Below are 22,852 nucleotides of genomic sequence, written 5' to 3' on the forward strand. Positions count from 1 at the left end.
ATAATGTATGTTTTTCACACTGTCCACAAACTAAAATATCATCCATGAATGATGTTCTGAGGATTTGAGCGACACAGGGGCCAGGGCATTGGCCACAAAAAGCCAACAAATTGTACGACAGCAAAAGCAGTTAAAAGTTATTACAAACTGTCCTATATCAAAATCAGCTCATCTTTCATGTTGTGATTAGGAATAAGTTGCAGAAGTCAAGACATAATAGCAAAAGCCACCAATTACATAGTTCTTTATAACAAACCCAGGGCAGGTTTTTCCCTTGCATGGAGCACTTGGGCCTTCCCGGGGCCCCTTCTGCCCTCTTGCAGAGCCGGTGGCATTTTCCACCACCCACAGTTTGTAACCAAGAGTCGGGTGCAGCCAAGAAGGCTCCAAGCGCCTCCTTCCAGGCTGACTCTGCAGATGCCGAGGCTGCTCTGGGCTCTGCCAGGGCTCTGCTGGGGCTCAGCTCTGGGCGAGGCTGGGCCCGCTCTCCCCTCACATTGCTCCGGGCAGCTGAGTCACACAGGGAGAAGGAAGGGACACGTCAAGGGAGTTGAGGTTTAAGAGAGTTTTTATTCAAAAAACTGCCATAACAAACAGGCTGTCATAAAAGCCGTAACAAACAGGCTGTCCTAACTACCTTAACCAACTAGCACTGCTAACTACCATAACTAACTGGCACTGCTAACTACCAAAACTAACTAGTTGTCCTAACTAACTACTGTGACTAGAAGCTGTCCTCCAGTCCTTCATCTCCTCCGCTGCTTCCTCAGTTGCTTTGCTGCGGTGATCAGAGGGGTCAGGCTGGAGAGAGGCTTGGCTGATGATAAAAATGGGTGCTGCCCAAAGGAGAAAAAAGAAAGAAATGAACCGTTACTTTCCAGAGTCAACTTCCTCACAGGCTCTGTTGCAACAGGACAAAGGGAAATGGTCTGAAACTCAGGAGAGGGAAGCAGGCTCAGATTAGGTCTGAGGCAAAATTTTTTTAGCAGGAGAGTGGGGAAGCACTGACAGAAGGTGCCGAGAGATGTGGGAGGTGCCTCCTCCCTGGAAACATCCAAGCTCAGGTCAGGCAGGGCTCTGAACCACCTGTCCTGCTTGAAGATGGCCCTGCTCGCTGTGGGGCCCCAGGTGCAGATGACCTCGAAAGGCCCCTGCCAAGCCCAACCAGGCGAGGATTCTGCTTGCTTTGCGTGTGGAAAGCAGCGAGACCGGAGACCATCGGAGGGGCCCCACAAGAAAACCCCTCCCTGGCGCTGCTGCTTCCCCTGCAGCCGCTTGGCATTCACCTGCAGCAGCTCCTGGGCAGACCAGCGCCGCTCCTCGTCCGGCTCCAGGCTGCACTCGAGGAAGTCCCGCAGCAGAGCCGACAGGCGCCTGGGCTCCTGCAGCTGCGGGGTCCCGTTCTGCCGGATCAGAGCACGAGCCTGCAGGAAAAGCAAACTCAGCGCTCTGCCAGCTTCCTTCCCACCCACAAGTGCTCACATCGACCCCGGCTTCCCAGCCCTAGCTCCAGGGGCACTTTCCTCCCTGGCCGAGAGGCTGCTCACAGCTCATTTTTCTATGCCAACCAAAAAACCCAAACCCTGGTGCTGCCACAGCCTTTGTAAAGAGCTGGTGCACTTGCTTCACATTTTCAGGTCATCCTCACAGCCAGAAGAACTGAAACAACGTAAATCCCAAAGCAAATTGTGTCTGGAGACTGCAGAATATGTGTCTGTGTTGAGACTCCAGTCCTCTGGGAATTCCCTTCCCCATGTGCAGAAACCTCCAGCTGCTGCTCCCAGTGCAGGGTCACCCTGTGCTCACAGGCCTCTGCAACCACTGGAGAATTGGCCTCTTACCATGGCCCTCGTTTCCTTGAAGTAAGGAGGTTCTCCTTCCACCATCTCGATGGTCACAATTCCAAAGGACCAGATGTCCACCTTGGGGCCGTAAGGAGAACTGGTGACAACTTCTGGGGCCATCCAGTGAGCAGTGCCCACCATGGAGCTGCGCTGGTCCTGCTCAGGGCTGAGCTGAGCGCTGAGGCCAAAATCAGCTGAGGACAGAAACAAACACTGTCAAAGGCAGCTGGAATGAGGAAACCAAGCACAAAGACTCCCCGCTCTCAGTCTGAGAATGCAGCAGTGAAGTCAGCTGGAAAAGTCCTCAGGGCTGTAGCCAAGGAAAGATGGGACTGAACTGGACCCTTAAAGAAACCCTCAGCTTTCGTGCAGTTGCTTTTACTGATTCCCTTGGAGATTTAGATTCCAACTCCTGCCCCTCTGGGAGGGCCATTCCCAGAGCAAAGGCACCCCTGACAGCCTGCTCCTCTCCTGAGCTCTCTGCAGGGGCAGCCGCTCTCAGCTGGCAGCAGGGGCCGGGCAGTGCCCCCAGCAGCCCTTGTGGGGCTCTGGCCGTCACTGGGAAGCAGCCCCACAGCCGCACCCCGGGAGCGCCGTGCCTGGCCAGGAACACCCACCCAGCTTGACAGAGCCGTCCATTCCCAGAAGGATGTTGGAGCTCTTCAGATCTCTGTGGATCACCCGGTTCGAATGCAGGAAATGCAGGCCCTGCAGACACTGAGAGAGAACAAGAAACACGAGGGTAAAAACCAATGGCCGGAATATATCACACAAGAAAGGACAGTTTAGAATTCTGCCAGCAGCGACTTTGCTCTGACAGGCCAGGAGTGCAGTGCAGACAAGCTCCAGGCAAACGGTTCAGGGCAAAGCTGAGAACAGCACATCAAATCCAAAACAGACAGAGAGTGCCACAACAGCAGGAAAGAGAACAAGAACAGAGTAGAAGTGCAGTGCTGCTGGCAGGCCGTTCACTGCAGGGGCTCTTTCTTCTCCAGCTCATGAAAACAACAGAGAAACAAAGCCCTGAGCATGGAGCCACTCCTGCTCTCACGCCCTGCTGGGAAGGACCATCGTGTCCAAGGCATGGCCGTCACAGGCAGGATCCCTCACCTCCCGACTGACAGCTGCCATCTCTCCTTCAGCCATGCGTGTCTGTCTGACAACGTCCTGCAAAGTTCCTCCATCCATGTATTCCATCACCAGCCAGAGATCTCCATCAACAAGGAAGCTGGAAGAGGAAAGCAGTGGCATGGAGACCAATGTGCAGTGCTCAGTTCCCCCATGGAAAAGCCTGGAGTGGAGTTTTGTTGCCAGGTCACTTGTCAATGAGGACAGAATCCGATGGAGAGACATTCCTGCCAGGCTGCACAGCCCTTGGGATCTGCACAGTCTAAAGGAGGAGACCCCTGTGAGAAAGGAGAGGCCTGAGATGGCAAGCAGGTGAAAAATGCAGTTTAGCAAAGGCCCAGATCAATGTGGAACCACAACACTGGCCCCCAGCTGGTTCAGCTTCTGAACTCATCAGTTCCACCCTTCCCTGCAGAACAAGGCAACACAGCTCCCAGGGTTATCCAGGGGAGGAGGCCGGGCAGCACTTGGGACAAAAGGGGTCAGAAAACCTTTCAGAAAGTCCCTTCAGAAACAGGCAAGGCCAGTGACAAATGGGCAAACGAGGCATTTCTGGGAACAAGAACCTGGTCTTCCTGGCATCTGCAGCAATGGGAAAGGGCTGGGAAGAAGAAGCCAAGGGAAATAATTTCTGCTGTGGTTTACCAGCACTTGTTGTAAGACACAGAAAACAGGGTCAACTTGAAGGGAAAACCAAACCAAAGCAACAAAAGCACATGGAGGGAGCGAACTGCCAGGCTGTTGATTTAGGAAAATACATCTGGGTCAGGCATTTTCAAAACAGGCTACAGATTATGGATGCCAGGAAAGGTTAAGGCAGGGCCCGGGCATGTGATAAGGCCTGAAGCACTCACCTGTCCAAGGAGCTGACAATGTTGGGGTTCTTCTTGTCCTTCAGGAGCAGGAGCTCATTCACAGCTCGTTCCCTGTTCTGCCCTCTCAGACTCATTTTCTTTATGGCCACCTGAAGGGACATTGCAGACCTTTCACTGGAGGAGTCTGTGGCAGGAGGCCGCAGCAAACACGGAGCGAGTCTTTTTGGGGCGACGGAGCCGGGCTGTGCCAAACTGCCTTGGGATGGGACACCAGAGCTCAGCAAGTGCCATTCCCACAGCCCATTGCTCTGCTCGCTGGGGGCTGCTTACAGGACACATGGCCAGAGACATTTGGCCTTGCAAGCCCTGCAGAAATGGCCCCTCAGCTGTCAGCCTCCAAGCTCTAACCACATTCTCTGCACCTACAGTCTTCTCAAATGGCCTCAACACTCTCATTATTGTTCAAACACATTTTGCAAGCAGGAGGTAATTCTGGTTCTGTGCAAACACAGCAAAACAGCCGGGAACCCTTTAGCAGTTCTATGGGATTTGGTCATGATTTCAGATGCAACTGCTCTGGTTGGGGTTGCACAACAAAGCAAACACACACATCCATTGCCCTGCTTGCATTCCTTTGGGCACTTCAGAAGGACCAAGTCTGTCCCAGCTGTGCTCATCAGGCTGACACGGCTCTGCCTGCAGAGGAGCAGCCTGTGCAGGAAAGCTCTGCTGGCTCCCAAAGCTGCAGCCACAGCTCCCAGCAGAGGGGAGAGCCCTGGAGAGCTGCCAGACGTGCTGGGCGTGTTGACACTGACCTCTCCTCCAGTGGCCCTGTCGAGTCCTTTAGAAACGGTTCCGAAAGCCCTGGAGACAAAACAGCAGAGAAGAAAGAAGCAGCGCTTTAGGCCCTGGCAGTGAAAGCCAGCCCAGACAGGAGATCTCTGCTGCCTGCAGCGTTCACAAGCACCTGGGGGCATCGACCCTTCCAACAACAGCGCAGCAGCCACCAGCCCTCTGCCATGCAAGGTGTGCCAGAGAAAACTGAGACACAACACCAAGGAATTGGGCTGGAGCAAATCCGAAATGTCCACACTGAACTGCTTTAGTTCAAAACCTGAAGTGAGCAATGGGTGTCTAAAGAACTGGAAAAGAATGCATTCCATCCTTTCCCATTTCCTGCCTAAGACCTGCAGGATCCACAAGGGCCCTGCCGTCAGGCAGGTGATGCATTTTCCCCCAGAGTGCATCAGCTCTGTGTCTGTTACTGAATGTCTGGGCTCTACTACCTGTGCTAGAATAGAGCACTTATTAGTTCAGCTCTGGTTTCTGTTTCTAAACCATTAGGTCGTTAATCCTGACCGGAGGATATTTTTTGAAGCAAAATATTTGAAAGAAATCTCCTTGAGAACTGTTTTCTGACAGTCACCAGATGGTGAGTGGCTCTTTTAGGCAATCCAATTCCAGGGACAGAAGATCTTCCAGGTCCTGCTCCTTGCTGCAGGCAGGACACTGCCAGCCTCAGGGGCCTTTGACGGTGCCTTCTGAGCACAGGTATCAATTCTGATCAGGACTGAGGGACAGCAGGATGGCACCCCAGTGTCTGGAGGTGTTTGGAGCTCTCCTGACTTCTCACTTGATCCTGCACCAGCACAACACCTGGGCCTGCTTGTGCAGAAGTAACTGCCGTGCACTTACCCTTGGCCAATCTGCTCCACTTCCAGGTATTTCTCGGCAGGCTCCGCCAGGCTCACGGTGTTCCCTGAAAGAAACCACGTGGAAGACGCTCCCTCCCAGAGTGAGACCCCGCCTTGCAGCAGAGCCAGAATGCAGCCCCCCTCCCTGGGGCCGTCAGCCCCTTGGTCTCAGCTGGGGAAGGACAAGAAATGACCCTGGCACATTCAGCTGCAGAGCAGCACTGGGTGCAGCTGATGCCGAGACACACACACAGCACCCTGCTCTGGCACACAGGAACAGAGCAGACGTACTCAGCTGCATCAGGCACCACTCCCCTCTCCCCTCTGGCTGCAGGGCTGTGCTGCTGTCAGAATGTTCAGCCCAGGATCCCACAGCCGAGGGAGGTTCAGTGTCCTCCTCCCAAGCACAGGGAGCTTCTCCGTCCTCTTCCCAAAATGCTGCAGGTTCGCCATCATCTCTCCAAGCCAGGGGACGTTCACTGTCCGCTTCCCATGCTGGGAGAAGTTCAGCCTCCTCGTCCCGCACCAGGGAACATCCACCGTCCTCCTCCCACACCAGGAGATGTCCACTGTCCTTGTCCCACACCGCAGGAGCCTCGCCGTTGTGTTCCCGCAGTGCGGGATGTTCGCCCTCGTCTCCCAGAACAGCGAGAAGTTCACTGTCATCTCCCATCACTGAGGGACGTTCACCATCGTCCCCCGGAACAGCGGGAAGCTCACTGCTGCCTTCCTCCCCTTTGGCCTCCTCTTTGGAAGCAGAGGGAGCCAGAGGAGGTGCTGGTGCTGCTTTTGTGCCCTGTGGACAGACGGCAGCGTGAGGGACGGGAAGTTCTGTCTCAGTTATCACCTTATTTACCCTCAGCTGCACATCCAGCTGCACTAAGCAGAAATTGGGTTCGGAGCTGTTCAAACTAACAATGGGCTAAAGTCGACATTGCCCCTTATTCTTGGGAATTCCATATTCCACCATGGCTAGAGCCAGCAAGCAATGCTCTGCCTGCAAAACCAGACCTGCAGCTCTTCAAAAGCTCTTCAGCAGAAAAGGAGAAAACTCCCAGGTATCCCTTTGCTGCTGCAAGGACACTGACAGGAACTTCCCTTCAGCCTCCCAGGCTGGCACTCGGCTGCCACATGCCGAGCTCACAACTTGCTGCACAATTCCAAACACCAAAGGTTCCTTTCCCACTCACCGAAGGAGGAGCTGCTCGGGATCCACTCATGAGGTGCCCTGCAAGGGAAGAGGGAACATGAACCAGATGCTGTCAGGAAAACAACTGCTCGTGGTGGGAAATGCCCCGGAGCAAGGCAACCCCGAGAGAGCATTTTGCTTTCACAGCGTCCCTCCAGGAGCCACAGTCCCTTCACACAGCAAGAGAACAGCACAAAATACTGGGCTGGGTCAGCTCTTGGCTGGACAGGCAGTTCCAGGCTCTGCTGCCACAGACTCCCCGTATGAGGGAACAGAACCCCCCAGGGCTCATTGCAAATGCTGTGCACGCCCCGCTGGCTGCAGACACCCCCTTTTCCAGCTGCAGATGCTGCCAGGAGCTCTCCCAAAGCAATGGTGTCTTCATGGCAATTTGGTTACAAAGTCAGCTCAGGCCCAGAGGAAGAACAGCAAGCACACAGCAAGCCCAAAGCCACAGCACCGAGGGAAAACCTCGACTTACGTGCCAAGTGGGTTAAAAAATACCCCGCATACGCCACAGAGTACAGCGTGCAAACTGCAGCAGCCACGTGCTGGATCATTTTGGCTGCGCTGCACACGTCTGCAGACTGTAGCCCTGCAAGCACAGAAGGACACCCGTCAGGGCTGGGCTGGCTGCTGAGAATGCCTCGGGCAGGAGGATCCTCCGGCAACGAGCAGTGCCCAGAGCCACTCTGGACACTGAGGCCTCCGTGTGCCACAGCAACGGGAACACCTCGGGGACGTGGCAGTGCTCCTGTGACATCACAGCAGCAGCTCACGCAGAAACCGCCTGGAAGGTTCTCCTGTGTCACAAAGGAGCACAAAGAACCCTCCCAGGGCACAGCCTGTTGCCCAAAGGATCCAGGAGGAGCTCTGAAAATGCAGCAAACAAGGACACCCCATAGCCCAGCCTGAACACTGAGGAGGAACAAGGACGGCACCAAAGCAGAGCAAACATGACCTTTAGTCACTGACACTTCTGGCTAAAACCAGCAAGCCGTGTTCCCTCTGGGATCTTTGTTCTCGTTCTAAAAACAAGCAAGGTTCTCCACTCTAAATATAGAGAAGGCAGGAACTGGGCAGGAGGTGGGATCAAGAAGGAGGAGGAGGAGGGAGAGAGGAAAAGGAGGAGCAGGAAGAGGAGGAGCAGGAGCAGGAAAAGGAGGAGAAACAGGAGGTTCCAGTGCCCCCTGTGGCCACAGCACCCTTGGCCCCGGGACCATCGCCCCCAGCTCATCCTGCAGGTGAGAGGGGAGGGGGAACTCATCCCAAATCTATCGGGGGGTCCCTGAGAGGGTTTTTTTATTGGGGTGTGTTTGGAGCTTGCAGATTGTGGAATTGAGCCCCAAATATCGTCTGGGAGCCCCAAATAAACCCTCTGAGGATTTTTTCTCTCTTTGTGTGTAGGTTTGGATCTTGCAGGACCCCAGAGCTGAGCCCCTTGGGGGGATCTTTGGGAGTCCACGTGGCCATTGCCCAGGGCCACCAGGGAAAGGACATTGTCCTGGGGACCCCCTGGGACCCCCCAGAGTTGGGAGAGCAGAGAGGGATGATCCTGGAGCTGGGGGACCCCCGGCTGGCTGGAAAGGGGGGGAGCCTGGAGCGGAGGGACCCCTGAGACCCCTGGGACTTCAAAGTAGATCATCAGGGGAGAAGGGACTGCATGGATCCCCAAAACCCCCTGGATCATCCCTAAGCAGGAGGCCGGAGAAGGGGGAACCCCTGGAGCCATTGGACCCCCATCATCCCAAGGAAAGGAAACCTCTGGAACCCCAAAAGTGGAGAGATCAGAGATCGGGAAGTCCTGGGAGAGTTGTTTTGGGCTGAACCTTGATATAGTGGAGATTTCCATGGACACAAGACTCCTGCTGAGTTCTAGGGATGGACTTGGGCAGTGAGGAGCCTCTACTCCAAGGTGCTCCTACCTTGGTTTTCCCCAAAGCAGGATTTGTCATTCCCAGGGTGTGGCTGGATGGAGAAGGATGAAAAGCCCCGGAGATCCTGCAGGAGGAGGGGCTACAAACCCAGCCCAGGAATCTGCAGGAAAGAAAGAGCTCCCCTGAGCCAGGAACGTGGCCAGAGATCCAGCTGGAGCTCGGAGCTGGTGGAGAAGCCTCATGGCAGGGAGAAGCCCCACAAGTGCTTGGAATATGGGCAGGGTTTCAGCTGGAGCTCCACCCTGATGGAACACCAGAACATCCACACTGGGGAGAGGCCCTGTGAGTGTGGGGAGTGTGGAGAGAGCTTCAGTGGGACCTCTGACCTCACCAAGCACCACAGGATCCACACTGGGGAACGGCCCTATGAGTGCTTGGAATGTCAGAAGAGCTTCAGGTGGAATTCAGAGATTGTCACTCACCAGCACTCCCACACCAGGGAGAGGCCCTGTGAGTGCCCCGAGTGCAGGAAGAGCTTCGTGCGCTGCTCCAGCTCCATCCCCCATGGGAGGATCCACGTTGGATGATCCCCAGTGAGCCCCGTTGGGCAGAGCCCCGGTGACCCCGTTCTGGGTGAACCCGGTTGGGTGGGGGGAAGGTGTTGGAGAGATTTCTTTCCCCTCTGCTTGTCCTGGTGTGATTTGGTTGGTAATAAATTCCCTCCCTGTGCCCGGGCCGGGTCTGTTGTGCCCGTGCCGGATTTGCTGAGGGATCTCTCCCGCTCCTTGTCCCCAGGCAGGAACCCTCGGTTCCATTTTCTGTCCCTGTGCGGCTGCGGGGGGCAGGGACAGAGCGGCTCTGGGGGGTGCCTGGCATGGGGCCAGCGTCACCCCTCGCCACGGGCACCCCTGAGACCCCGCGCAGCCGGGCACACATTTCTGGGCACAGCTGAGCTCCCAGCTGCGCAGCGCCCCAAGGCTCCCCGGGCCTGGAAAAGCCCCAGCCGGGGCTGCAGCGTCCCGGAACCGCTCAGCCAATCCAAACGCAGCCAAAACGCGCTGCAGCCAATGGGAGCGCGAGGAGTTGAGGAGTCATCGGTTGTGCGGCAGAGCCTCGGCAATCGGTGCCCAAAAGTGCTCGGAGCCAATGAGAGCGCGCGGCGCTGCTGAGCCCGCGCTGCTCCGGACTGGTGCTGCCAGCGCAGCGCGGCCGCTCTGGGGCTGGTGCTCCCTGGGCGGCGCTGGCCATGGGGCGAGTGGCGGCAGCTGGGGCCGTACTGGTGGCACTGGTGGTGCTGGGAGCCCCCCCGGCTGCGGGCGCGGAGCTCTCGGGAGAGCGGGGGGGGGGGGCGGGAGGCGGTGGGACAGGGGGGAGAATGGGGAAAAGGGGGCGGTGGGAGCCCGAAATTGCAGGGGCAGGAGGAGGAGGGGACCCCTAAAGGAAGAGCGGGAGGGGCTGAGGATGGGGGGCAGGTGAGGAAGGGGTGCGAGAGGGTGGGAAAGTGGGGAAAAGGGGAGAGTAGGACCCCAAACCTGAGCGGGAAGGAAGGCAGGGCTTTTGGTAAATTGTGTTTAAAAGGTTGGGAAAGAGGAAAAGGAGTAAATGGGACCCCAAAACTCATCTGGGGAGAGGCTGAAAGTCGGAGGGGAGAGGATGTGGAAGGGCAAATGGGGGAAGGGTGCAAAAGAGGAAGTGGCAGCTCGGGCAGGAAGGAGCCAAGGTGGCCCTGGGGCAAAGGGGGTGCGGAGTGGGGATCCGGGGTGGATCCCGGAGCTCTGGGGCTGGTGGGGGGGCACCCCCGGACCTGTGTCCTGCACACACAGGGGTGTTCCAGTACGTGGGAAAGTCCGAGTGTCACTTCATGAACGGCACGGAGAAGGTGAGGTACCTGAGCAGGTTCATCTACAATCGGGAGCAGTACGCGATGTTCGACTGCGACGTGGGGCACTTTTTGGGGTTCACCCCCTATGGGGAGACAGCAGCCAGGTATTGGAACAGCGACCCAGACGTTATGGAGCAAAAAAGGGCTGCGGCGGACTGGCTGTGCCGGTACAACCACGATTATCTCAGCCCGTTCCTCACGGAGCGCCGAGGTGAGCGCGGGGCAGAGCGTGTCCCCTCGGGCCCTGCCCTGCCAATGACCCTGGAGCCCCTCAAAACCTCCCTGGAATCGGCCCAGAGCCCTCAGCCCTCCTTGTGCCCATCCCCGAGACCTTGTGTCCCTGCCACTGACCCCCGTGGCTCTCCCAGTCCATCCCAGTCTCTCCCAGTGCCTCCCGGCTGTCCATCTCAGCCTAGCGTGGTGCTGCCGCCTCTCAGCCAATCAGAGCGCGTGTCTCTGATGACTCATCAGTTGCCAGGCAGACCCGCAGCGCCGAGTGCCCCGCACTGGACTCGGCCTCCCAGTGCCGCGCGCTTCGTTCCCAGTTCCTCCCAGTGCCGCCCCAGTCCCTCCCAGTCCATTCCCAGTTCACTCCTAGACCTCCATCCTCCCTCCCAGTGCCCCCCATCCCCTCCCATCTCTCTGAGTGCCACCCCAGTCCTTCCCAGTCCATTCCCAGTCCCTCCCAAGGCCACCCCACCCCTCCCCTCTCTCTCCCAGTTTTCTCTCTCCCAGTTCCCCCCAGCTGATCCCAGTCTGTTCCCGCTCTCTCCCAATGTCCCCCAGCGTGCCCATCTCGCTGGTGCCCTCGAGCTCCCAGCCGGGGCTGCTCCGTGATGGATTTCTACCCTGCCCACACCCAGCTGAGGTGGTTCCAGGGCCAGCAGGAGCTCTCTGTGGAGGCCACCGACATGGTCCCCAACAAGGACTGGACCTACCAGCTCCTGGTGCTGCTGGAAACACCCCCCTGGCGCGGGCTCACCTGCAGCTGTCAGTTGGAGCACATCAGCACATCAGGTGTGGAAGGGCTGAGAAGTGGTTTCAAGGATGCTGGGGAGGGTGGGATGGTTCTGGCGGTCCTGCTGGACACTGGGAGGGAGTTTGGAGGTGCTGGGTGTGACTGGGAAGGATTGGAGTGAGTCTAGAGGAGCTGGAAGGAGATTGGGGATGGAAAAGCAGAGCTTGGGATGAGGTTGGTTGTGCTGGGAAGAGACTAGGAGGGGTCAGGGTGAGTCCTGGTGAGGCTGGGAAGGGACTGGGAGAGGGTTTGTGGGTCCTGGGGCGGTGGGAGGCAACTGGAAGGGGGCTGTGGGATCCTGAGAAGGATGGGCAAGGCTTTGGTGGGTCCTGGGGAGGCCGGGAAGGGATCGGGGGGAGGTTTCAGGGGGTTCTGGGTGGGATGGGGGTGACTGGGAAGGTACTTGGAGTGGCTTGGGGTGTCTCTGAGAGGTTTTGGGAGGTCCTTACCCCTGCAGACCCCCCAGAGATGCCACTGGATGCCGCCCGCAGCAAGATGCTGTCAGGGATCGGGGGCTCCAAGTTGGGCTTCGTCTTCCTGGCGCTGGGGCTCAGCTTCTAGGAGCTTGTGTGCTCCTTCCCCGGGGCTCCAGCCCGGTGTCACCCCCTTTTCTCTGCACACAGAGCTCCTGAGCCGCCGCCGGCTGCAGTCCCTTCCCGTGGTCTTGGGGCCGGCCGGTACCCCCCCGCTTCATCCCCACGCTGATTTTGGGGGGGTCGTGTGTCCCCCCAGCCCTGATGTCACTCTGCCCCTGCCCGCCTGCTCCCAGTGTTCCCTGTAAAGCTTCCCAGTTAAACCCAGCCCAGGTTATGGGGGGCAGTGGGGAGGGACTTGGGGGGACCCCACGCGGGGGCCGGGACTGGGCAGGGAGGGTGGGGTCCAGGTGGGGAACACTGGGTGCTGCGGGTCTGCCCGGCAACTGGTGAGTCATCAGCCTCGCTCGCTCTGATTGGCTGACTCTTGTCCATCGCGTTCTCTCATTGGCTGAGGAGAGGCCCGGGACTGGAGAGAAGCAACGGCAGAGATCCCGCCCCGAGCACCGGCACGGGGACAACAGACCCAGCCTGGGCACACGGAGGGAATTTATTACCAACCAAACACAGCAGCACAAGCAGAAGGGAAAGAAATCCCTCCAACACCTTCCCCCCACCCAACGGGGATCACCCACAACAGGGCTTATCCACGATGGAGAGACGGGGACAGCCGAGTTTAGACCAGAAGCCAATTTCATTGAGGGTACCAGGTGTTTATACAGGGTTTTACTTGTGTGGTGCTCAGACAGGGCTCGATGTTTGCTAACAATTTCCCATTGGTTACACATTCTTCATGACATCACGGCACCTGGGAACATTATCTTATCACAAAGTCTCACAACAGGTTGCTTGGTCACTTCTTGCCCAGGGAGACTTAAACTGTGTCTGTGTCTCCCACAGTTTCTGCTCAGTCAGGCCTCAGATATCGGCCCCTTTATCAGCTCCATTGTTTTCCTCTCTGTTTTATTCCCCATTCCCGGGCACCAGGGCTCTGCCCAACGGGGGTCACTGGGGATCATCCAGCCCGGATCCTCCCATGGGGGATGGAGCTGGAGCAGCCCACAAAGCTCTTCCCTCACTCACTTCCCTCACTTCAAGCTCTTCCCTCACTCGGGGCCCTCCCAGGGTTTCCCTTAGTGGTGTCTCCGTTGGTGTTGGGTCAAATTTGAGTTCCTGGAGAAGCTCTTCCCACACTCCCCACACTCGTAGGGCCTCTCCCCGGCGTGGATGCGCCGGTGCCTGGTGAGGTGGGAGTTTTGCTTGAAGCCCTTCCCGCAGTTGGGGCAGCGGAAGGGCCTCTCCTCTGTGTGAATCCGCTCATGTCTGAGGAGATCAGAGCTGGTCTGAAACCTCTTCCCACACTGGGGACACTCGTAGGGCCTCTCCCCAGTGTGGATGCGCTGGTGTCTTCTAAGGTCTGAGATCCACACAAAGCTCTTCCCACATTCCGAGCAGGTGTAGGGCTGTTCCCCAGTGTGGATCACCTGGTGCCGGATCAGGTCTGAGCTTGTTCTGAATCCCTTCCCACACTCCCCACACTCGTAGGGCCGTTCCCCAATGTGGATCCTCTGGTGCCGGATCAGATTGGAGCTGCAGCTGAAACCCTGCCCACATTCCAAGCACTTGTGGGGCTTCTCCCTGCCATGAGCCTTCTTCACCAGCTCCGAGCTCTGGCTGGATCTTCGGCCGCCTTCCTGGCTCAGGCGGGCTCTTTCCTCCCCACAGCTCCCTGGGCTGGGTTTGCAGCCCCTCCTCCTGCAGGATCTCCGGGGCTTTTCCTCCTCCTCCATCCAGCCACGCCACGGGAATGAAAAATCCTGCTTTGGGGAAAAAACAAGAGGAGAGCACCTCGGACTGGAGGTTCCTCCTTGCCACACTTCATCTCAGGAAGTCATTGGGAATCTTGTGTCTGTGAGAACCTCCAAAACACCAAGATTAAGCCCAAAAAAAAACCAAAAAAAAAACTTCAAGACACAGATCAAAAACACCCCAAACCCCACAATTCAGCAAAAACCTCCTCCAAAACATAAAGATTCAGCTGCCACATAAAACCAAAGCACCAACATTTAGCCAAAGCAAGCTCAGAAACACCAAGATTCACCCCGTGAAAATCCTGGATCCCCCTCCACTGTCACCTGCTGCATGTGGGGGGAGCAGCGCTCCTGGGGCTGGGGGGAGGCTGCAGACACAGGGAGGGGTGGAACCTTGTGCTGCTTCCTGTTTCTCCTCCTCCTCCTCCTGTGTCTCTGCTCTTCCTTACACTCCTCTTCCTCCTGCTATTCCTCCTTCTCCTGCACAATGCCACCTTCTCCTGCCACGTCCATCCTTTGACCATTTTGTTCCTCAACCCTGCTTCTCCTTCCCTTCTCCTCCTGCCCCCAGGCCCAGCACCCACTGCCGGCTCCCTCTTCCCCCCAAACCCACAGCATCCCAGCGCAGGGGCAGGGATGGAGCTGGGGCAGGTCGGGCTGGGGCAGCGCTGGGCTCTCGGCCGCTTCCGCCCGCACTCGGTCCCCACTGCAGCCGCTCCCGCCAGGACAGCGCGGGGGGGCCCGGCCTTGGCGCTGCCCCACTCCCACCTCCCCAAATTCCCCTCGCGGGGGCGATGGGGCCGAGGGGGGGGCGCAGGTGGGCTCCAGGTGGGGAACGCTGGGAGCTGCGAGTCTGCCTGGCAACTGGTGAGTCATCAGCGCCCTGCGCTCTGATTGGCTGAGCTCTGCCTGAGGGCTGGGGCTGCAGCAAAGAGGGGACACCCTGCTCCAGGGGGGATGTCCCGAAAACGGGGGACCCCCATGAAAGGAACAAGAGGAAAGTGTCTTTACAAACAGATGCTGTGAATCTGCTCCGAGATACGGCCAGGGACCTGTGCATAAGGAAGTGACAGGAGAAGCCATCGTTTTCAGGACATGTTATCAATTGATGACACAGACTGCTGCTCAGCCAAGGTCCTGCTCAATTCATGAACTTCCAGAAGAACAACAAAGACTTGACAGAACCAGGAATATTGTCTGCTATGCAATACTGGGGTGCATATGAAGGGAGTATGTAGCAGGTGGATTGGGAAGTCTGCACCTCTCAAGTACTTCAGCCAGTGGGGAAAGGGAGAGGGAGATGTGGCCAGGAGAACTGGGATGAAAAGGAGGCTGTGTCCTCCAACAACTGCAGAGATCCCATGGGGAATGTCCCACGGCCTCTCCCATTTCTAGGAATGAAATTACTTTTACAGGACTCCTCTGTCTGCTTTGTGGACAGAAACCTCTGCTGATGTCAATTTTCCCGCACACCCTGGGGCTCATCTGGAATTCCTTCCACCGTCCGGGGCGGCGGGCAGGGAGTGCAGCTGAAGGTGCCTCACCCACTTTGGGTGATCGGCTCCCTTGGCTGGCGGCGGCACCGGGGATAGATTGGGGACCCGGGAGTGACCAGGAGACAGACGAGGGACACATCAGGGGGGTCTGTGAAGAGTCAGCAGGGAGAGAGCACTGAAAATCTCAGCAGTGAGTGCACTGGGATCTTCGGGGAGTGAACATGGCAGGGCACCCAGGGAGGGGAGAAAAGGGAAAGCCAGGGAGGGGTCCTGGCCAAAGGGATGATGATCCCAAAATGTCTCTGAAGGGTCCCTTGGGAGAATGTTGAGGTAGTTTGCACATTCCCCCAGAGGTAATTAAGGACATGGACACCCAGGGGGGCAATAAGGGAAGTGAAGAAGGGATTTGGACAACAGGGGATGGATGGTGTTGGTGTGCTGGGAAGGGATCGGGTCAAGGGCAGTGGGCAGCAATGTGGTGAAGGCAAGAAGCAGCAGGAGGAATCTATGTGGTAAGAAAAAGGATGATCGAAAAAAGAATGAAGAGAAAAATACAGAGGACTGGGATGTTTTTCAGCACTGTTTTATGCTCAGAATTTGCCAGCTGATCCAGATCCTTTCCATCCCGGGTTTCCAGGAGAGGAAAAGAAGGAGGTCAGGATGTCAGGGGGTTTCTCTGTGGTGGGCAGCAGCAGCACCGGGCGCAGAGGTGCGGGACCGGGAGCACGGGCTGGGGGCCTGTGGGGAGCTGCGGGGCCGGGCCGGGGCTGTGGGGCAGCCGGGGCTCAGCGCCGGGCGCTGCCTGACCCCACCAGCCCCGGGCAGGGCCGGCAGTGGCCCCCGGCCCCCAGGAGCCTGCGGGACGCCCCGGCTGCTGCCCGGCCCCGTGGAGCTGCCGGCCCTGCCCGCCGGGGGGGCCGCCTTTGGACACTGCGGCAGGACAGGGACCGGCTCTGGGATACGGGCTTGGGAGGGGACCCTGAGCACAAGGAGGAAAACAAAGCAACGTCTGGGAAATGCAGATTGTACATGGAAGGATCAGGATTTTCTATTAAGCATTTGCTTTGGGTCGCTGGAGAAAGGAAAGATTTTGCACAAAGCTCAGCAGCTCTCAGAGGATGAGCACCCACAGGCAGTGAGCACGGCTGCAGGAGTGGCAGAAGAAGGCCCTGGAGCACTTGGGCACAAAGGCACAGCAGCTGAATGCAAGAAGGGATGAGCAAAAGGCCAAGCTGAAGGCAAAGGCCATGGCACAGCTCCTACAGCCCCTCTGGGTTCAACCCCAGGGCCCAAGGGGGCCCCAGCACCCAGGGGACGGGGTCAGCCACAAGCACCTGGCAGAGGCATTGCCCTCCTGGCCAGGGGAGAGCCCACCCAAACAGCCCCTGGGAAGGAGTCAGGGCTGTAAACCAAGATGCCATGGGTACGGCTTTTGCCGTTGGCTTTGGCAAGAAGAAGAGCCAGACCCAGGGCAGATATTCAATTCTCTCCCTTGCAATTGATCTTGGGAATTCCTTACCCTGGTAATTCTCCACCCAGTGCAGGGTGGGGATAAGGGATGTACATTTAAAGCAGTCTGTGGCCAGAGTCCTGTCTCTTGTGAAATCTCTCCCACAGGAAGCTGGGCTGGCACAGAGCCTGCCTTGGCACTTTGCTGTTCCCAACATCCAAGCAGGACATCGGGCCCTGCCTAAGGAGGGCAAAGCAGCACCACTGGTGGCCAAGTGGCGTGGCCCATGCCAAGTGTCCCTGAGGCCAGAAACAGCCCCCAGCACAGCTGAGCACGGGGGGACCCCTCAGCCTGGGCTCCAGGGCTCTGAAGCCCCGGAGATTTGCACTTCCCGCCTGCAGCAGGAGCATGGGAGGCCCCCACAGAGCCTGCACTGAAGGCAGCGCAGCAGCAGCCAGGGCTCCACAGCGGGGCAAGCCCCTGGGCCTGCCCACACATCCTCTGCTCAAATCCTCTGCCTGGGCACCCTCCTTGGGCATCTCCAGCCACCGGGGCCAATCCTTGCTGCCACTGCTGCAGCTTCAGTGCTTTCTGGGCCTGCACTGCCACAGCTGCTGGCGAAGACAACGGCACAATTCCACTCTGGGTCTCAGCCACACTCACACACTGCGCTGCCTGGGATTGCACTGATGGAAAATACACCAGGTCATAGACTTGAACATTTATAACATTTTATTTCTCTACTCAGCCTTGGTTTGCCTTGGCCTCGGGGAAAGAAATGGTAAAGTTTTTTTAAGGGATGTTCCACCACTCAGTGGAGATGAGTTTAACATCTCAACACACTGGGAATGGCCCAAAAGATTCCCACAAAGATAACGCCCAGCAGCAAACAGCAACCAACACCTACCCCAGACACTGCCCCCGGCAGAGCTGGAGACACCTGCTCTGGAAAAGGCTGAGAAGGAAATCCAGCAGTTCCGACCTGATGAACAGCAGAAGCCAAGAAATCCGGGTCCAACAGGAACCCAAATACTAAAAACTGCACAACTTGAAACTACAGAACATTAAACCAATGGATTTAGATTGGTTCAGACTGTATCAAGTCAGGGAAAAATCCAGTTAAACCCACGTGTCATGGAACGATTTTCTCTGCACATCTGGGCTATGTGGGGATGGAATGATTTCTGTTGCAGATCCTGGCCAGAATCAAGGAATGCCTTGACTCTAACACTAAACACATGGGTGGAGTTTTGGTTTTTTTTTTTTTTTCTTGCACTTTCAGTGCAAAGTTTATAGCAGAAGAGTATTTTTGGTAATAATCCTATTTCTATATTGCCGGTTAGGTTTCGGCCAGGGATGTGAGAATGAGTTTCTACTCCGAGGAGAAGTAGAAATAACTTAATTGCCTTGGAATTTATTTGTGTATGTTTGTGTGAGAGATACCAAAATTTTGGTCTGGGTTTTTCGACGTTCACCTTTAGGCTGCATTTTGCAAAATTAAAAGAGATTTAAAGGTGACCATTTAACTCATAAACAGTAAATAGTTGATTTGAAGGAAAAATGAAAAAAGCAGCAAGTTGCGGGGGGCACACGTGAGGCTACTGAAGGCTGCTCTGGAAGAGAAGCTGCATTCCAGGCAGCCAGCAGAGGAGCTTTAGAAATGCAAATTAACACTGCTGGGGCAAAGTGGGGACAATGGACCTGCCTCTTCTTGCCTGGGGCAGGAATTGGGCTGATTCCCTCTGCCCCTCACCCCAAGCTCTGCCTGCCTGCACAGATGGAATCTGCACAGCTGAAGGCAGAGCCCATGGTGAGGATCTCTGACTCTGCAACAGAAATGGGTGAAGCTGCAAAGGGAAACAGCAAATGGAGAATGCTGTGAAAACTTCACTAAAATAATGGGGGATCCCCCCTGTGCGCAGGCGGATCGGGAAGTCTGAACCTTCCAAGTCCCTCAGCCAGTGGGCAAAGGCACAGGGAGATGCGGCCGGGAAAATGAGCATCCAAAGGAGGCAGCGTGCTACAACAAGGGCAGAGAGCGCATGGCAAATGCCCCACGGCCTCTCCCTCTGCTCAGCAATCGAGTCACTTTGACAGGACTCCTCGGTCTCCTCTGGCCACAGAAACCTCCGGCGACGGGAATTTCCCCGCACGGTCCGGGCCACGGGGCAGCCACCTCTGTCCCAGCCCCAGCAACCGGGACGAGCCAGCGCCGCTCCGGCAGCGGCTCCTGCCCAGGCAGCGGCGGGAAGGAGACCGCGGGCAGCCGCTCCCGCAGCGCCCTCAGCCCAGGGCCGGCACGGGCCGGACACGGCACCGCCAAGCCGCCGGAGCCCCCTGCCGCCCCCTCCGCCCGCAGCGAGCCCCGAGCCCCCGCAGAACCCGGCGCGGCTCCCACCTGCGCCGGGGCCGCCTCCGAGCTCCGCCAATGCCTCCTCCCCGCGCTCCGGCCGCTGCCGCCGCTCCCGGGCCCGCACAGACGCTCCGCCAATGGCGCCGCTGCCGAGCCAGGGCCGCCCTCAGGCCGCCAGCGGGGCCGTGCTTCGCCCCGCTCTCACCCATCAGCGCGCCAGAACCGCGACTGACGGACAGGGAGGAGGTGGCCTCGGCAGGGGCCGCCCCTGGGGTCCGGGTGCCTGCGGCCACCAACGAGGAGGAGGCGGCCACCGGAAGGGGACAGCGCTCGGAGGTGGCCCTGGGGCCCCTGGAGCACTTGCTGGCCGCGTGGAAAAGAGCCAGGTGTTTTGTCTGGGGGATGTGTCGCCGGCTCGAGGCCATCGAGGCCATCCTGCAGGGAACAAATGAGGCGTCCCCCGATGTCCTCAGGGACTTGGTGGCCAAGGCGGCCATGGCCGAGCGGCTGTGGGAGGCCAGTGCCCGCCTGGCCACGCGTCACCTGCTGGGGATACTTGGGGACATCTGCAGGCTCCTCGTGAAGCCCCCCCGGTGGCTCCGGTGGCCCCAGTGGCCGCACAGTGGCTGAGCGGAGCCAAAAAGCCATCGCGGACATCCCGAGGCTGCTGCAGGGACAGTGATGTCACCGCAGTGATGTCATCGGAGTGATGACATCATCGGGGACATCGCTGCTGTCACTTGTCCCCTCCCTGCGCAGGCTTTGAGACACATTTGGGGAATTTTCTGGGAATTTTCACCGAAATTGTCCCAGATGCTGATGGGAATTCCTGGGGTGACATCACTGGGGACACTTGGGGACATTCTGAGCACAATCAGAATGCTTTTGCATTTCTCTGTTGGCTTTTGCATTTCTCTATTGGCTTTTGCAGGTTCCTATTGACCACGAGCATTTTGCTCTGCTGCTCAATACTGATATTGATTATCGATAATTCCTTGCAGCTGCTCGCTGGCACAATAAAATCTCAGAGTTTGCACGGACAAGTCCAAGGCTGTGTGAGCTTTCTGCCAGGTTTTGGGAATCCTTGACTGTGAAAAACGCCAATCTCTTGTTTTAAAATTTTTAAAGCTTCATAGTAATAAAATAGTCATAAAAACAGGAATAAAAGTGAGAGCAATGACAATTTGGACAATCAGAGTTAGTACAATAAAGGACAATAAAAAGCAAAGAATTACAGACGTCCGAGTGGGTTTGGGCAGTAAGCCACAAAAACATGCCTGGCTAACAAAGGGTTAACCCTTAAAAGCAATAGCCTGTTGCATATTCAAATATCTCACCCGTGGTGCATCAATTCTTTTCAAACAAAGGATGTTCTCTGCTTTTTGTCAGCTTTTTCCCCTCAACCCTGGTGGCTCATTACAGACAGAGGAGAGGTGTAAGAATGTTTGTCTTTTCCCAGAAGGAGGCAGTAACTCTTGCTGTTATCTCCCTGCGAAGAATTTCTTAATTATCCTACCCATTCCTTGAGCTAGTTACAAAAAATATCTTACATCGCATAGTTTCTATTTTGACATTATGTCATAACCCAAAACTGCATTTCCCACACTACTTCAAAAGGATTAATACAGTTCTACAAAATAACTGTGCAACACAGCACACAGAGTATCCAAGTTAATATTTGCCAAGAGCCGATCATTCAATCTGCATTTTTCACACTGACAAATCCATTGCTCACATCCCTGGGCCCCCCCGGTCCCGGCGCTGCTCCCGGGGGTCCCGCGGCTCCGGGGGGTCAAAGGGGAGGGGGCGGAACCCCCGTGATGGGTGGGGGGCACAAAGGGGGGTCCGGGCCCGGTGCTCGGGGGGGGTCGGTGCTCGAGGGGGGGTCGGGGGCACTGAAGGGGGTGCGGGTGCGGTTTTTGGGGGGTCCCGGTGCCCGGGGAGGGGGGGTCAGTGCTCAGCAGCGGGGGCTGCCTGGGGACCCCCCCGGGCCCCCCAAACCCCAGCCGGGTGTGAAAAACAAAGTTCACTCTTGGAGATTTGTAAAAGTTTGATAAGAGATAAAAAAGGGTTTTGGCGCTCGGCCAAAGAACCCGCCCTTAACTTAACCCTTCGTTCTCCGGATCCGGTTCCACTGCAGGGCTACAAACACATCCCTGAGTTTTGACATTATTCTAACACTCCCGGGAGCTTTGGATGTTCCAGGAACTCTTGTTTGGTTCTCACCTCTGACTTGTCTGCAGGACATTCTGCAGATTAAGTCAATACATTTGATTTCTTCTCCTGGTTCCATCCTGTTGTTTCAGAGCCCCTGATAAATTCATAAACGCTTCTCAGGTTTGTGTCACTGTTATCACCTGGTGAGGCTGGTCCACAGATGGGAGAAACAATGGAATTGTTTTACACCCGAGTCAGCCACACAGAAGCATTTTAACATTGCATAGTCTCTATTTCAATATTAGTTATTGATCTATTTCATATTCATCTATTTTTCAATATTTTAAGGCCTAGGAGAGAATATCTATTTGTTACTCTAGCATTAAATTGGTTACACGGTGCACACATAAACGGATCGATTTTATTGTACCAGCGAGCAGCTACAAGGAATCATCAATAATCAATCTCAATATCAAGTACCAGAGCAAAGTCCTTGTGATCAATAGCAACGCGCAGAAGCCAATGCAGAAATGCAGAAGCCAATTATTCCATTGTCATTCATAACCCGGCTCTGCTGCAGCCACAGCAGAAAGCTGCCTCTGCTGCAAGGCACCGAGGGGGTCATTCACCCCCTGACCCGCCCCCGCCTCCATGAGTGTCCCCAGAGCGTCCTCAGAGTGTCCCCAAGTGTCCCCAGTGATGTCACCCGGGAATTCCCATCAGCATTTGGGACAATTTCAATGAAACTTCCCAGAAAATCCCCCAAATTTGTCTCAAATCCCATGTGGGGAGGGGAGAGGGGACAAGTGACAGCAGCGATGTCCCTGATGATGTCACCATCCCCGATGACGTCACAGCGGTGACATCACTGTCCCTGCAGCAGCCTCGGGATGTCCTCTGTGAAAAATGCATATTTTATGATTGGCTTTTCACAAATATTAAATGGAATACTTGTGGCAAGCACATTTCTCTCTCTCTCAGGATTTTTATAAAGGTGCACAGAGAGAAGTGAAAGAGAAAACAATTTCTCTTTCTGCGCCTTGTTTTTCTCTTGTGCAATGTGTTTGGAGAGTTGTTTACCTGGAGCAAATGCCTGGTTGGATCACGGTGGATTCTTTGGGCCTGATGGCCAATGAGATCCACCTGTGTGTGGGCTCTGGAGAACAGGGTCACGAGTTGTGAGGGAGTTAGATATGACAGTTAGAGAAAGCAGCATGTAGTTTTTAGTATCCTCTTTTATATAGCATATTAATGTATCATAGCATAATTATAATAAAGAAATCATTCAACCTTCTGAAATAAGTCAGACATCATCATTCTTCCCATTGGGTTCGCCGACATGTACAACAAATATTATATGTAATATATTGATTAGAAGTGCTGTATTAACATTTTGATAGAATGGTAAATGTAGTTTTGTAGTTAAAATGAAGATTTAGTAGTTAAAATAGAAACTATGTATGTGGGTTTTTTTTAAAATAATGAGATACTGGCTTTGAGATAAGAGTCACAGAACATCCAAATCTTCCAGAGAAGAGGAATTTATGGGTTTCTTATCAGAAGAAGCTAATTTCTTCAGGCCTTGCTCAGACTGGAAGACGCCAT

General features: G+C 56.0%; 1 protein-coding gene and 1 pseudogene across 1 annotated transcript; one reads left to right on the top strand and one right to left on the bottom strand.

Annotated features, from left to right (window-relative positions):
- LOC137464098 (uncharacterized) overlaps positions 1 to 22,852 on the bottom strand; it is a 1,364,046-nt pseudogene that overhangs the window by 819,960 nt on the left and 521,234 nt on the right.
- LOC137464089 (class II histocompatibility antigen, B-L beta chain-like) lies at positions 9,718 to 12,008 on the top strand. Its single transcript, XM_068175398.1, is given in 6 exon segments — positions 9,718 to 9,905; positions 10,371 to 10,640; positions 10,985 to 10,994; positions 11,216 to 11,254; positions 11,256 to 11,464; positions 11,905 to 12,008. Coding segments are annotated over 6 exon segments (744 nt in total). The 5' UTR covers positions 9,718 to 9,793.

This window comes from Anomalospiza imberbis, chromosome 36, assembly GCF_031753505.1.
Source record: "Anomalospiza imberbis isolate Cuckoo-Finch-1a 21T00152 chromosome 36, ASM3175350v1, whole genome shotgun sequence".
Lineage (NCBI taxonomy): Eukaryota > Metazoa > Chordata > Aves > Passeriformes > Viduidae > Anomalospiza > Anomalospiza imberbis.